General features: G+C 39.2%; 2 protein-coding genes across 6 annotated transcripts; one reads left to right on the forward strand and one right to left on the reverse strand.

Moving 5' to 3' along the window:
• Positions 1 to 55: 55 nt before the first annotated feature.
• Positions 56 to 9,867, forward strand: LOC136441492 (alpha-N-acetylgalactosaminide alpha-2,6-sialyltransferase 5-like). 3 transcript variants are annotated; one of them, XM_066437804.1, is made up of 6 exons: positions 56 to 551; positions 3,605 to 3,859; positions 4,521 to 4,933; positions 5,368 to 5,475; positions 6,406 to 6,615; positions 7,908 to 8,022. In XM_066437804.1, the coding sequence occupies exons 1-5, from the start codon at positions 519 to 521 to the stop codon at positions 6,590 to 6,592; spliced, it is 996 nt and encodes a 331-aa protein (XP_066293901.1). In that variant the 5' UTR covers positions 56 to 518; the 3' UTR covers positions 6,593 to 6,615; positions 7,908 to 8,022. The 3 variants fall into 3 exon arrangements, with proteins under 3 accessions (XP_066293901.1, XP_066293902.1, XP_066293900.1); XM_066437803.1 differs by lacking the exon at positions 6,406 to 6,615 and having other exon boundaries at positions 58 to 551; positions 7,908 to 9,867; XM_066437805.1 differs by lacking the exons at positions 5,368 to 5,475; positions 6,406 to 6,615 and having other exon boundaries at positions 7,908 to 9,867.
• A 118-nt stretch (positions 9,868 to 9,985) lies between these two features.
• Positions 9,986 to 14,212, reverse strand: LOC136441490 (uncharacterized). Of its 3 annotated transcripts, none has more exons than XM_066437798.1 (7): positions 14,102 to 14,212; positions 13,355 to 13,488; positions 12,826 to 13,049; positions 12,297 to 12,420; positions 11,748 to 11,937; positions 11,080 to 11,327; positions 9,986 to 10,804 (listed from the first exon to the last, which is right to left on the reverse strand). In XM_066437798.1, the coding sequence occupies exons 2-7, from the start codon at positions 13,475 to 13,477 to the stop codon at positions 10,520 to 10,522; spliced, it is 1,194 nt and encodes a 397-aa protein (XP_066293895.1). In that variant the 5' UTR covers positions 13,478 to 13,488; positions 14,102 to 14,212; the 3' UTR covers positions 9,986 to 10,519. The 3 variants fall into 3 exon arrangements, with proteins under 3 accessions (XP_066293895.1, XP_066293898.1, XP_066293896.1); XM_066437801.1 differs by having other exon boundaries at positions 13,355 to 13,485; positions 14,102 to 14,206; XM_066437799.1 differs by lacking the exon at positions 14,102 to 14,212 and adding an exon at positions 13,676 to 13,807.
• Positions 14,213 to 15,842: the final 1,630 nt, after the last annotated feature.

A 15,842-nucleotide genomic window follows, 5' to 3' on the forward strand; every position in this document is an offset into this window, starting at 1 on the left:
CATAACTTTACAAAGGTCAGCGTAAAACGGTCGGTGGATCTATTGCATTGTAGGATTACCGGAAATGACGTACATATTCCACAGATTCTCCCAGGAAGTGAACTTCAGACTTCGTACGAAACATTTTGCTTCAGAGTCTTCAACTTCTTGCGCTCCTGTTCTTCACTTCTACTCGTGAATATCGGCCCGTTTGAAAGTTACTTTGATAGATGTGTGGCTGTTCGTAGCAGAGACGGTCTGAGGGGAATAGTAGAGACGCTATGTAAAGTTTTCCGGAGATATAACGGTCCCTTTCTAGAGGCTCAAGCTTGGTTTACTCCCGACAAAGCAAACAGATTTCTAACTTGTCCCTTTATCAATTTTGGTGACGTGGAGCTTTCTTACAACACAGCAGACTGGATTTACTGTATTTCGTGCCAGAGTGTGTTCGGCCGGTGCCGGTGAGCGTTGTTGTTTAGCCCAGGGCCACGCGAAGTGACCAGCCGCCGTCTGAAGAGGACCCGCTGTCTTTGTTCTCGATGTTCTCAGAAGACGGATCCGGGCTAATGCCGGTAAATATGATTTTTACACCATATGGTTAGGTTTATAAACAATTTAACAATGCATTTAACAGTAACTGACAAGATTTCGATACTTTTGTATTTCTTCGCTTTTTCGTGTATTTTATTAGTAGCAAATTATGTGTAGAAATGGAAGATTTTGTTTGCTGTTATTTTTTGTATCCCACTGCCAACAACTGAACAAGGTGTGAAATATTTAAAGTTTGAAACACTTCTGATAGGCCCCCTCAAAAAACAAACAAAAAACACCATTCATAATCTGTCCTTCTGTGACCAGATTTTGAAGGACTAGCGTTCGAAACATAAAGTGTTCCCAATCTTGCACAGTCAATGGTCAACCGTGTGCAGTAAATTTATGCAGACTTTAACATAATGTTATTGTCTGGACTTTGGGCACTGATTAATGCCCGAGAAAGCCAAAGTAGGTCAACCTGTAGCAAATGGTCTAGGAGGAGATTCTCAGAAAAGGCGCAGAAGATGAGAAAAGTAGCCCACCCTGTACACAATTAGGCCATTACCAGAGAAATTAGATTTAGAATGTCTCTCGATCATTTTTTTAAATGATGTAGCATGTACTATGGTCCAGGTGGGACATCATGGATCTAGGGCTCTTCATGCATGCAGATTTGTGCAAATTAAACAAGTACATCCCAAATTGAAAATAAAACTGCATGAATTATGTGTAATTATACCTGTCCAAATGACATCAAATGTGGATGAAGTCACAAATGAGTTTTTCAGGTTTCCCCTCAGTCATAGAATATATGGAATCAGTGGATGTCTGCTACATGTAACGTTACTAGTAATACATTTTTTAAACTTTAAACCCCATATAACCTCAATACATATATTGAGTTAGCTGTGAACAAAGTTCAAATACTTGGGTGTCGGCTCCTAGTCCTATCCACAGATTTACTACAATGATAACTGTTTGAACTATCTACTATCAGTCTCTAGATCAGTGTTGGTAAGGAAAATGTCAGGTCGTACACATCTGGTACCAATAGTGACTAAGTGAGTGCAGGATGTATTTTATAATCACAAGGATCTACAGCTGTGTATAGTATAATAGTGCCAAGTTTGTACTGGCAGATGTGGGCATTTATGTGTACCTGCCCTTTGACGCAGGAACTACTTATTACCATGAATATTTTATTGTGCTGACTGCACGAAGGGCCGTCTAGATTTGTAGAGGAAAATTATACCCCAAAACATGGCCGTATGTTGTATAAAACGTCTGATGTTGCAACATTACTCCAAGGTTAGTGTCCATATCATGGTCTGAGGTCATGTTTCTGTGCTTTCAAGTTAAGCAGTGGCGCATTCCTAACAGATACATGTATGTTCCATGTACTAGGAATGTAAATTGTAACGTTGGTAACTACTTTCAATCTGGTACTAGTGGTACTGGTAGGGCCTTGTCTGGCATCATTATGACATATATGATGATACACGGTACATGGAGTCATAGAGGCGAAGCCACTTTTATGAGAAGTGCTCCTTGTGTTGTTTGTTTGTCATGACAGGTAATCTTTGTTTTTCTGCTGTCTGTAGTGTTCTAAGTGGGACATATGTAGATAATCTTCTCCTATAGTATACTCCCCTGGGAAGCAGCTACCACCGATTAGTATCTGATTACAAGCTACTGGGATCATCAAATATTCAACAATGATATGATATAATATTAGAAATGAAACAGAAGACTATTGAAATTGAGTCGGATTTGCATTTTCAATTCACGTTGAAGCTGTGTCAATCAATGTTTGTTCTGTAGTGAAACAGGTAGGAAAGTTATATAAAGCCAAAAGAACAAGAAATAGGGCAAAGAAATGTGAGGAACTTCCGAAGACTTTAGATTAAGAACTGTAATATTTGACTGATTTAGATGATACCATCATGATTATGATGATTAGGCCACACCAATGATAATTCATTTTCTGGGTTCATAATGGAATATAGAAAATTAAAAAAAATGCTGGATTGGAAAAGCAACATGAAAACAGAATCTCAAAGGAATGTTTTTACTTTGGTGCACACAGAATCAGGGAGTGAAAAGGGTCAGGTGCAAGTTTTCACCCCAGCCTTCTGTTTTCATGATTTTTTTTTGGCTAAAATTAAAAATAAAAATCCATTAACCAAGAGATTAAATTGGTGTGGCCTTAAGGTACATTTTGTATTGCACACATTCATAATCAGAATTTCATGTTAGATTCTCCTTTGTTCAACAGAAGGTTGTATGTCTGTATTTCAAGTCCTGAACATCTGATAACTATGATAGTTACCCTCAGGTTACAATGTATGTAGTCTCAGTCTGGTGGCAAATGCACATATTATTTCAGTAATGCCTGTCTGCCATGCCTGCCAGGCAAATCCTTCTTTCATCTGGTACACATTGAGAGAATTGGAAAACATGACATGCTTTGTAGAGGGACATGTTATTGTTGAAGCAAGGACATACAAACATACATGTATCACTTGCACATCCTTGGTAGAATTGGGAAAGTAAATTCCTAAAGATTGATACACTCAAAACTCTCAGATCAGCTGTAACATTCCTGAATAACATTTCTTTATTCACAACCAAAGAATTACAAAAAACATTTGAGTGACCATCGGTCTTCTTCCTCAGATTAATAAGCTGTTGTGCCTCTTTGGGTTGTGAAATCAGAATAAAGAACTTTGTTAATATTCAATAATCTATCGACCTGATGAAATTCTTCTCAGGAGCAGTAACATTCTTTGGTGACTTAACAAATGTTTCCACCTCAACTTGTTTGATGTATTTTACTTTTAGTGACCTTTTCCTACTAGTACTACTGGATTGTAGTATAGACAACCTCCTTTTCTTGTTAAAGAATATGGTCGTTGTCAGTTACAGTATCCTGATTAATGATTCAAGTACTTGTACGCAATCACTGCTGTCTGTATCTCTGTACAGGTTGACGTGTCTTCGTCACCACAACTTGTCTACTTTTGATTTTGCTGACCACCCGAGCATGCCCTCTTAACCAACCAACCAATCACATGTCTCATATCATTTGCAGGCCAGAAGACTCCTTTTGATTGGACTAGTGGCGGGATTCGCCCTCTTTGTGTCCTTTGCCGTGTACGTGTACCAGGGAGAACTCAAAACACAGTTATGGAAACCTGCACTGGATGCTGCATTAGAAAAAGTACACTTAAGAAGGGTTTCCAACCAAAATGTTAGTTCTACCACTCAAGATGATTCCCCCCATCCCATGCCATTTAATGTCACCGATCCTCTTAGCGGCTATGTCAATGTCCTGAAAGATAGAAAGGTGAGTGTCTCTTGCTTTCTGTCCTTTTGATTAAAGTGATCAATCAGGTTGGATAGTACAGTTTACTAGTACAATCTATATTCTTTTTTGTGTGTATAGAAAGAGGCACATTTTATATGCACCAATCCTCCATCCTCAAATATTAATGTCTGTTACAGGTTTACAAATGTTCTTCTACATGTAATGAGGCAGTCCTAAACTTTCTGTTTAAATGCTGACCAAAATCCAAGGAAAAGAGACAGTTTTAAGTTGGCAGTGTCTCAATGGACTTAGCACAACTGACTGAGGTTTGTTTTTGATGCAAGCAGGTGTATAATAGGTGTATGGGTATACGGCAGTCTTATCCTCAAGAACAGGTGCTTGATTAGGAGAGTGAAGGTTTAATCAATGAGGTTTGGTTAAATGGGGTTTTGGTGTGACTTCTTACACTGTGCTTCCAATGTATGCTACTGTAAGGTGCTAGAATAGAAGTTCAGTTCACCCTAACTGTGATCCCTTCCAACAAGAAGAAATATGGAAGAAACGAGTGACGGATGTGTCTGTAGAGAATGCTTTTAGATGTCAAGATGTCCATGCCATATAAAACCTTTCAACGATTGAAATCTCCTTGATTCAACTTGTTTGACTGTCCTTTAATGAATAATGATTGTTTTCCTTCCAGCCCTTGAAAATGCATTGCAGTGTCTGTGCCATGGTGTCCAGTTCAGGACAGGTGCTTCACCATGAAGCTGGGACGGAAATTGACAAAGCTGAGTGCGTTATACGTATGAACGATGCTCCTGTCACCGGATTCGAGAAGCACGTTGGAACAAGGACTACCATTCGTGTAGCATCGCACACTAGCTTCCAACTTGTAAACAAGAAGAGAGCGGACCTTCTTGTAAAAAACAAGGGTTTAACGTTAGTAGCATGGGGACCAGACAAAAGCATGAAAACAGATGGGAAGGGAAGGATATTCAATGGTTTATCCAAGTTAGCCAAAGACATTGGCAATGATATAGATGTGTACATGCTGACCCCAGAGAGGATGGCTTATGCTGACAAAGTGTTTGAGATTGAAACAGGGAAGCCAAGGTGAGTTTGCTTTTGATTGAGCTCCTTCTTTGTGGTACTTCTTGACTTAAGATTATTTGTGCCTCTTTAGCAATAAGTAAAAATGCGAATAGCTTTTGAACAACTATTATCAAAACCCATGTGAGGAACACCCACAAATATATCCACCACTGTGGTACTGCAGAATGTACTTAGCCTGTATCTGTATCTGTAACATAAATACCAATTTGTTGGTAGGGGGTTGCTTTGGGACAGCTGATTGGAATGGTTCAGTCGATCGATCTTCACTTAGGCCAAACAGTATTTTTCATGTTATTCAATGTATAATCAATATTATTTCGTTTCTTTTTAGTCAGTGCATGTATCACCATCAATACAATTACATCTAGTTACATAGTCCATGTCCCCATCCTGTGGTTCTAAGTTGGTCCTTTTCCTCTGTGTACTGACTGTAGGCAGTCCTCTGGGACATTCCTCAGTACTGGGTGGTTCACTATGATCCTGGCCACAGAGATGTGTGATGAGATCAAGGTCTACGGCATGATCAGTGACGACTTCTGCGAGTAAGGCATCTTCCTCTTTATTGTCTCTTTGTGTCTTTACATTTAACAAACAACAAACCAGTTGCTAAAGGCCTGTCAACACTTGTGCATATACTTAAGTACGTATCAGTTCTGTATTGACTTTTCTTTGGTTTAGGTAAAGCTTGCAGCCAAAGAAGTTATTTTTTCGGTTGGATAACCAGGCTGCACAAGAATGGAAAACAACCCAAAAAATGTTGGTACACAACTCATACAGACTTGAATATATGCACAAGTGTGAATGGGCCCTAAGATTTGTTGAAGAGTCAAAATTTGTTGATATGTATGATGTTCTTACTACATGTACCTCCTGTTCCTGTATTACTACTGTATGTAGTGTGTAAAAAGTCTTGTCCAGCCTTTTTCGTAAAAGCTTGGACTTGATGCCCGCCTGTTGAGCTTTTGTTAACTCCTTACAGACCCACCCTGGCTGAGGGCTTGACTAAAGCTCAGTAAGACTGCATCCAGCCTATGGTTATGTGTACATGTTTCTGTCAAAGTTGAAAATTGCTTGGCTCTTTGTGATTGTAAAAGTAATTCACTCATCCTCATGTGTCCAAGTCTGCATAAAATCCCACCTTTTGTCCAATGATATCAATAAGAATTCCAACTGCAATTCTTCTTGCCTCAAGTACAGGTGTGTGGTCATTCAGTATTGAGCCTGTGTGTTTGTTAGCAGGAGAACTGACATGCTTATATGGTATTTTGTTTCAGTTTATGACAATGAAATAAAACAGTAGCATTGTTTTTGCAGGAAAACATCAACTATGTTGTGTAAGTCTTTGTGTGTAATGTTAACAATCAGTAAATTCATAGTTGTTTGGAGAACAGTCATCTGTGGAAATCCCTCATCTAGAGTAGAATCCAAATCTTCATCGTTTACACATACTTAATGTTGCATGTTACATGTAGAAAGTACCCTGAGGATGAGACTCGATACCACTACTATGCCAGCCCAGGCAATGGCCATGAATGTGACCTGTACAGAAGGCATGAGAATGGCAAGAAGAACTCTCACCGATTTATCACAGAGAAAGCCACTTTCTCTCGCTGGGCGTCCTACCACAACGTGTCATTCCACTTCCCCTCATGGCATTAACACAGACACTAACCAGGGAATGGGTGTGTAACCATTGTTGTGACACTCTCAGCGTCGCTATGTCTGTCCAATATGTCTGTCCAACAATGATGCACATTTCTCTTTCTACCCTGTCTCTAACAATATCCTACATGTACCTCTTTAAACTCTAAAGGAACGGATTTCTTTCCCAGGGCAAGTGCAATAAGGAAGTGCTGCCACTGTGACCTGTCCAGCAGTTTGAGGGGTGGATTGACCCCCATAATGACATAAACTCATAAAAAGATTAGACTGTTTCCCAGCCAAGAACAATGACAGGGACAGATTACCAAAATAACAGTTTGAAAATCAAAACAAAAATTCTGTCCTGGTTTTCATAGGTACATTATCAAGCCATACAGAATGGCTCAGATAAATGTAAGAAAGTTACATAATCCAAGGAGGTTTCAATCAGATAAGATTCCTTGAATAATGAAGACAATACTATTTACAACTTTCAGTTTTTAGAAAATCAACCTTGTTAACATTTTCAAATCAACCCTGTCAATGAAGTGTCAGAGTATCAAATTTACCTTTCCAACTCGAAAATCTCTTCCCCACATTAGCTTTGGTAGTTGTGTGTCTAGAAATATGACTTGTAATTTTGATGTCTACTTGAAGTCTAAAAAACAGTATAGACTGGGACTCTGTACATTGGCACAACTGTACACATAACTGCCAGCCAATGTCTCAAACTAAATCACATTGTTGTCATTACTTTATTTCTGGGCAGAGTGTCCTTCAAGCTATCTTCTTTATGTGTAGCCATACTTTGATTTCTAATATCTGTTGTTATTTCAAACATAACTTGAAGAGTAACTTGTAGTTGGCCTCCACTGATGTGAACGGTACGGGTGCCAGTAGCATACTGAAGTCCATAGTTTACATTATCCAGCCTTCATTTACTTTTACTGGGGTCTATATTCTTTGATGATTAAGACTGCTTCGCTAATTGTTGCTTTTTTCTGATGAAGTAATCTGCTTCTGTTCTATCAATTGTGATTTACCTCATTGATTATTTAGCACTACATTCATCTTTCAGCACTAAGTAATTCTTGCTTTTATTTAGTTGCTGCATAATGTCTAAGATATGTATCATAATACACACTGACAGCTATACATGATATATGCCGGACTAATAATCAAGTCAGACAGATTTCCGCTTTTTAAAAATAGTCCATTTTACAGTGTCATACACTGGACTCTAACATTGATAGGTGTTTACCATCTTGTGAGTGTAAGGTCACCACAGTTCCTGGTGTGTTTTCTAACCCATGTTATTTGTGATACTGTACAGAACATCCAATGCCAAGCCGGTTTTGTACCACTACTACGGTGCCAGCAAGCTGCAAGAGTGCCACATGTACAGAGCTATGGAGAAACAGAAGAAGGGGGGACATCGCTTCATCACAGAGAAAAAAGTCTTTGAAAGATGGACAAAAAAAAATCACATCACATTCCACTTCCCCACATGGGAACCCAAAGTGTGATTTAGCCAACATTTCAGCTATTCTTAGTATCCAGGAAAATTACACTTTATTTTACAGGTAGATTTTGATGGCTGATAGGCACAGGGTTAAGTTTAGATACATGAAATGAAATATTTCACTGTAGTGCCATTTATTGACCAATAGTCAGGTATTGAACAGCCTAGAGTTACAATGAATTTTAGATGTATTTTCTCAGAAGTTTGATTGAAAAAGGCAAAATCAATGACATTGTCTGATAATGCAATGATAAATGTAGTACTGTACTTATCACTGCATTTTGTAACACAACTGTTTTGTTATCAAATCTGTATCAGTGACTACCTAACACCAACCTAGCAAATCATGTTTTTAGCCAGATCATTCTGTGTATCATATCTAGATGTTTAAAATATCTTGGAGTAGAATGCCAGGAGCCGTTTGATATTTCAACAACAACAACACACATGTGTACCAATGCAAATACTGTGCTGTGTAACACATATGGGCTGAAAAAGGTGAATGTGAGACTGGACAGCCATGTAGATAGCAGTGGTAGTAAGATGTATCTCAGCGTTTTATGTTGATGAGCTAGTTATTTATGGAAAGAATATGTGTAGGTACATGTATTAGCACCATATGTTATCAGTTCCCAAAAATAAGCTAGAACATGGCTTGATAAGGGAAGCAAATAATTTTTAAGTCAAGTGTAATAAGCTTTCTCATTGGCTGGAATGTTCTTCATTCAGAAGAGATTTTGAAATTGGCAAATTAGATTCCACACAAAGAGTGCTCATTATCAGGCAAGAATGATTTTAATAAAACAGAGGAAGAGAGAAGTATTACCAATCATTGGAACCCTTCAGTGAAACAAGTTTTATGTTGTTGCACTGATCCCATTTTTAATGGTTTCTGACTAATGGTTGAAATTACAGTTTTTAATTGTTTTAGCATCTTTTAGTCTTATTTTTGTACTGATCAAGTCTTGTCAGATGTGTTGTAAGTTTAAGTTATTTTATTAAGTAAGTAAGTTATTGTAATCTTCAGTTTCAGTGGTTTAAGTTATGATACTTCACAAGAAAAGAGAGAATCCACTTCTCAATTGGTCAGCAGTACTTCACCTTTTAGCAACAAAATATTCTTGTAGAATTCATTATCATACAATGTAACTGAGTTTTAAAAGTAAACAAGAGGTTAAGAATGCTTGAACAGCGAACATGTAGGAGTTCTACCTCAAACTTTTCTCAGTTGATTTTGTTGTGATAAAGATATGTATTATCAAACGTCTATTTTCGTCAGTAAAGTCCTTCAAGTTAAGATGTTCTTTTCATTAATTCTGGTTTAGTTAACATATCTGTACAGCATTGATGGAACCATTCCTTCGTAACTTTCTGTTACTTCTCATGCGGATATATATAGATATGTGTCTTTTCCTTGCAGATATTGATGTATACTTAAGTCTATGTAGTAGTTTTAATTCCTTGTATATGCTAATACATGTTCAAACATTTTCAATCTATAATGTCAGCTTCTGTAAAAGTGGACGTTAGCAATGAAAAATATGTTGCATTATGTAGTGTCCCAATTGTTATTTGATAATTGTAATATCTTGCACAGTGCACAGCAGAAAGGTAACATCGTTGACGTCAATATACTCAAAATCACCTGAAAGAAAAAATCCACAATGCTATGAAGTCATAAGGAATTCTTAAAGTAAGAAATCACATCAAAATTGTACTTTTGTAATGATTACAATGTTTGAAAACGACCAATAAAAATATGTACAAGTTGTTTGTATTGTTAATTTTGTCATATTTTGCAACATGGTGTTTTATTTTTAACTTTGTACAGTATTGCTTGGGAATTTCTGCATACATATTGTCAGGCAAGAAAAGTTGCTTGCAAACAGTGAAGTTCTGCATATGTTTATCATTAGATTTCTCATCTATTATAGCTAATTACAATGTTTAGTTTAGGTGTCTATGCATATTTGTTAACTGTATGCTATATTTTATTGTAGCACAGCATTTGAATTAGAGGTCTGTGGCTTTTTATACTTTGCCATATGATTCAGTTTCAGACAGCATTGAGAAATGTAAAGTTAACATTTGCAGCATCCAGTTACATGTTAAGAATTCACTGCATTTTGTTAGCAGTCTGGTTCAAAAGAAATCTACCACTGTGACTTCAGTTTGCTGAATATCTTGTCGTGAAGACACTGAAAATTTCTATATTTTCATAAATTTTGAGTCAATAGATGCAGATATTGAAAAATAAATTTACTATTACAATACACAATTCTTTCTACGAAAGCAAATTGTGCAATAAGATTATATGAAATGCACAATTGATAAAAGTCTTTGTCCTGATAAGTATTGAAATTTGCATTTCTGAATGATTTATTTTTGCTATTCTATCTGCTCTTGATCCATGTCTGACCAGTTCATAGTTTTGCCTTGGCAGGCTCCGCCCTTCTCACCCTGACATCCATCCTATCCACCCTACACCCTGACAGGTCTGCCTGTACCAGCTCATGTCCCCTGGGATAACTGTCCAAGAACGTGTCAATCATCCTCTGTTGCCCTGGTGACAGGTTTTGGTAGTAGTCAGTGATTCGCTGCAGCATCCAGATAGGGTAGGTGTAAACACCTCGCTGACTGGTGACATCACCTAGTCTGAAGTCATGGAGACCAATGACACGTGGCAGGACATCAACATCTGGATTCTCCTGTGTTTGAATTGAGAGTGCCACATCATAAGTAAACGATACAAGATGGAATTATTACGCAGCCCGATTGACAACACACCAATGAGATATTTTACTAGCCCTATCAAATTTCCTTATGAATTATGAAAAGTTAGCGCTAATGAAAAGGGGAAGTTACATAATACATGTACAATGAAAGTCAAATCTTGCACATCACCCACCTCATCACAGCTTTATATGTGCCTACTACTGATGTTTGCAATAAGAGGTAGTAAAATAAATAAGGCCGCACACACCTTCATGTACTGACTGACTTTCTTCACTGTGTCCAGCAGTACAGGCACCTGCTCTGTGAACATCCTGTGTAGGATGGGCTGGAGGGTCGCTGGGATCTCATCCCCTGGTAAGAAGCCCTGTTTGTCTGAAGGTACAGACTTCCTCACTGCCCTTCCATCAATTACATCATGGGAGGGGCTTAGCACAGCGCCGTTCATTCTCTCTATGTAACTGGCCACCAGAGGGGCCTGGCACTTCATCAGGTAACCTGGCAGTAAATAAGAGGAAGAACAGTGGCATTAAAAGATTTTTTTCATAACTAACATGAACCCAAACAATGATCATAACTGGTCATTAGGACAGCTTGAGATTCATTAAGGAGGCACATAGGGACTTCATCATATAGAAAAAGCATGCAGCATACTATAAAGTGCAAAACTTTAGTCGTGGTTTTATTTTCATGGTGACCGCTCCCCTGCAAATTCATAACACCATGAAAATGGTGTGACTACTGTACTAAAGTATTGTTTCATCTGTGAATTCAAAACACTGCAAAAAGGCTCCTTTTTCCTCCTGGGACAGGGTCTCTAAAGGTGTATCAACACTCCTCACCTGGGACAGGGTCCCTGTACAGGTGTGTCAACTCTACTCACCTGGGACAGTATACAGGTGTGTCAACACTACTCACCTGGGACAGGGTCCCTATACAGGTGTCCGTACAGAGGCCCACAGAAGGCGAAGTCTGCCACACACGGCTGGTACCCCAGCAGGAAGGGATAACTGTTCAGGTGCTGCTGGAAATCTTGTAGAAACTCCTGGTAAGACTGCTCCACTGCCCTGGTGGTGTCTTTGTTAATTCCCAGGTAGCGGATGGAGTTCTAGGCAGGCAAATTCATTCAGTCGGTATTTTGTGCAAGAAAACAAAAACAGTGTATGTCTAAACCTGTTAGAAAATCACTATGGTAACCTGGCAGTGTCATTCATAAATGGAAGGAAGTTGCTAGCGCAATCAGGCTGTTACATTTACTATGGGAATCCGTGTTTTGAAGAATTGATGTGAAAACTCAGGTAACTTTAATTGGTCCTAGTCGTTCATGACATTAGATTTACAGTATATAGTATTGTTAAGCAGTACAGGGACATTATATGTACTGTCCTTGTGCTGAAGATTCACCATTTAGCCAAATAAGTTTCAACAATAGAATTATTGACAGTAAAAAAAGATTTATAACTTCACCTTGAAAAAACTGTAACCTTTAAAGTCCTCCAAGTTTTCCATCTGTTTCAGGGGCAAGGTGTGCTCCTTGATAACGAATCCAAAGTTCAAGTCCACATACTTCTTGTGCTCAGTTTTGGACCACCTAGGGAAATCGTTGCAGCGTCAAATCAATCAGGGGAAGTTCAATTCATAGGTATATGTTAAATTTAAACCATGACAGTTAAGGTAGCTTAGACAAAGAACCAGAGAAGCACTACCGATTTTTGCCATAACATTTCAGTATGCATGTTAATTTTGTGATCTGTAGCTTGAATAAAAGCTGCAGTTAAAATGAAAGCTGCTAGGGAGCTGAAATCTGAAGCATGTTTTCCTTAGGTCAAGGTCTACTGTCAAACAAGCAATTATGAATATTTAATATTAATTTCTAATTTATCCTATTTGCAGGATGACAATGAAACAAACCAAGAATCACCTGTGAAAACATTAGGCTCTTGATTAGGCTCTTGATAAAAACAGGTATATTCCAAGAAAGTTTCTGAATGTTTACCTGTAGTGCATGGCAGGTAACAACAACCATTCATCTGCAAACAACTCCAAAAGGAGAGACACCAGGTTCTGTCTGGGGGTGGGAGGTACCACTGGGGGGCGGGGGTGCTTCTGTTCCAGGTACTCAATGATGGCGGTGGTGTCCTGGACCACATTGTCTTCAGGGGTGATGATGACAGGAACCAGACTCCACCCCGCACGGGGGATCAGAATGTCCCTATGGACCTGGAATAACATTGCAAATAACATTATTTCATAATCCCACAAGGATATTGAAGAAATAGGGACATGTTGTCGAATAGATTTGAACAGAACAATAACAACAAAAAAATCAGTCCAGATTACAATGGAGAATTCATGGCAGTGATATACACATATTACTGTGTTCACTAATAGAGTTGTTATAGATCATTTAAGTCACCACAATCACTTAGTAAGACATGAACGTTTGCTTTAGAAAATCATGGACATAGCTGTTTACCATAATGGCTATTTTTGAGGAAATGTAAGAACGTTTCATATTTGATCACCTGAATGGAAGTCACAACAGTCTCATGCGGGATGTTTTTGTAACGTAAGTACGGCCGGATCTTGCCAGAGTAGAAAGAACACTCTTGTGCAAAGAACTGGTACACCTTCTTATGGGACGACATCTTTGACTCTTCTGGAATAGGAGAAAAACAGGAGAATTGTACATGTAGCAGACAACGATTTCACGATAGTTACCAAAATGTTAGATTACAGCTAGCTGAAACTCTCTTCTCAGAAAAAAACACTTCGATGAGTCAGTACAAAGATCAATTCGTCCTTCCAGTTTTGTTGCTGCTTGAAGTTAACAAATTCAGACCTACATGTAGGATGACAAACTTGCTGTGTAAGACTGGTGACGATGAGAAGTAAATTGGGACCCCAGAGCGGAGTAAGTCTGTATAGCTATAGGTTGGGTGGTAAGGGTACTACAAGCACCGTCAGTAAGTCAAAGGTAGCATGGCTTTACAGACGATGAAAGGTCAATGATCGCTCGGGCAGCTCAATACGTGTCGGACGTGAAACGTCGCAAATGGGATGCGCCATTCGGCGTAACACACCAGCTTCGCAGGCACGCGGCGCGGTAGCAGCTGATTATATTACACTGAACGGTTCGTTACACGTTGCTCTAGTCTTATCAAATTAGCTAGTGGTGTGCTAGTGAATATTGGTAACTGTTACATGGTAGAGGCCATTCGAGCCCATGATATATGAGACGTACTGAAACAAGGCCTTATAATAGTACTTACCTTTTAAGCTTCAATCTTGAAAATTCTTCTCCACCAGAAAGTCACAAGGGTACAACTAATAACCATGCGAAGAAAACGAGGGTTGTTCAGCCCAAACTCCGAGAAACGCTGCCGGAAGTAAACAAACCCTACCTTTGACCCCCGTTTTCTCCTCACCGTATCCGCATTACCCAGCTCAGATCTGTCATTTCGCCAGCCAAACTGCTGAACTGAACAATGGGAAACCTTAAACCCTACCTGTTCATTCTAACTCAAAAAGTGTCAAGATTGGGTCAACATTTTCAAGGAAAAGAAAGGTTTTATCAGGTTGGCACTACAGACTGTACGGTGCAATTTTCAAGACGTCAACCCTTGACCACAAATTGATGCAGTAATCATCTGGAAACAACTGTAGGAACTATCTGAGTAAATGAATGTCTCCAGTGCGCGAAGTAGCAGGAGTGTACGTGGGATACTAGTGCATCATCCGAACAGATGCGTGAAAAGAAAGTACTCCGAAAGAGGCCCTTTCAGCACAAAGGACAGGCAACCTATTTTGTATGACCTTTCTTGTGTCTGATTATTGTAACTACATTTTATAAGGTTTGACGTGAGAAAATGTACTTCAGAGGTGCATGCAGCCAATATGTTGGAATATCTAACATGTCACCTCTTGTCCCAATGAAACCAAGTTAAGTTGAGTATGATAGGGACCGTATGATACAGTGCTGTCTGAGGCTTTGGTATAATGTGAAATGTGCAAACCGTTTACAACGTCTTGTTTTCAGCTGGCGAGAACAACAGGAATAAGATATTTGTTAGGGAAAAACACAGCTCGTAAAGCCGGCGTCACAATTCATGCGAGCGTCGGCCGACTTTGTAGATCGCCCAAAGCTCGCCGAATTTCAAAATCGCCCGAGCGTCGACCGTATTTTCCAATGAAAATCTCGGGCGACGTCCGTCGAGCACTAAAAACTAAAAATCCCCCATGAGATGGTACCATCTCTTGGATATGGACAAAGTCTGTATCGACTAACCTGGTAAAAGGCCAATATTTGGATCAACTTTTATTTCTAAAAATCGCCTGAAGCCCGCGTAATCGACAGGACGACGACCGTACTTCGGCCGAAATGCACATTTGAAGCTCAATCGGCCGAGCTGAATTCCTTATTCCTTAACGTTAACGACAGAAAGTGAAGACGTCACGCCCAAATATTGGCATGATGAACAATCACGAGGTGAGTTTTACTGCCTCTCTCAGCCATAAAGGATGATATCTGGTGTACCAAAGGTCTTTTTTCTTTAAAAAATATCTAGGCCATTCAGCGCAGAGTCACCTATTCCCGACTTTCCCAACGACCGACAGGTGTTTTACACAAGCCACGTGACGCCCATGCTGTCCACACGCAGGTGCAGATACTACATGACTAATAGACTTGGTCAGACTTTGACCCGCTCACGGTTGAAGTTGTTGACGTTGGAAGTTTGGGCTGCCTCGCCCATACAATCCAACGTGTTCACAGGTTTTTAAAAAAATCTGTTTTGTTTTGTTTATGCCATGGGTCATATCTTTGACTGATTCCAATATATTCGCTGCACACAAATGTTATTTTTTTGCGACAATTTCTCAATCAGAAAAAAAAGAATTTCGTCAGGTTTGCCTCTTTAGGCGTCACGAAATGTCCCTCTCAACCCGTGTAAACAATTGTTTCCAGCCTACAGGTCTTTAGCCCCAAAGTTTATTCAACTGTTTGCGTAACTA

The sequence above is a fragment of the Branchiostoma lanceolatum genome, chromosome 9 (assembly GCF_035083965.1).
Source record: "Branchiostoma lanceolatum isolate klBraLanc5 chromosome 9, klBraLanc5.hap2, whole genome shotgun sequence".
NCBI lineage: Eukaryota > Metazoa > Chordata > Leptocardii > Amphioxiformes > Branchiostomatidae > Branchiostoma > Branchiostoma lanceolatum.

Bases quoted from the DNA above. Each gene is read 5' to 3' on its own strand.
- LOC136441492 (XM_066437803.1), top strand. From the start codon at position 519: ATGTTCTCAGAAGACGGATCCGGGCTAATGCCG. The intron at 552-3,604 runs GTAAATATGATT...TATCATTTGCAG, and splicing joins ACGGATCCGGGCTAATGCCG to GCCAGAAGACTCCTTTTGAT. The intron at 3,860-4,520 runs GTGAGTGTCTCT...TTTTCCTTCCAG, and splicing joins ATGTCCTGAAAGATAGAAAG to CCCTTGAAAATGCATTGCAG.
- LOC136441490 (XM_066437798.1), bottom strand. From the start codon at position 13,477: ATGTCGTCCCATAAGAAGGTGTACCAGTTCTTTGCACAAGAGTGTTCT. The intron at 11,938-12,296 runs GTGAAGTTATAA...TTGCCTGCCTAG, and splicing joins AAGGTTACAGTTTTTTCAAG to AACTCCATCCGCTACCTGGG. The intron at 10,805-11,079 runs GTGTGTGCGGCC...ATTCAAACACAG, and splicing joins AAGTCAGTCAGTACATGAAG to GAGAATCCAGATGTTGATGT.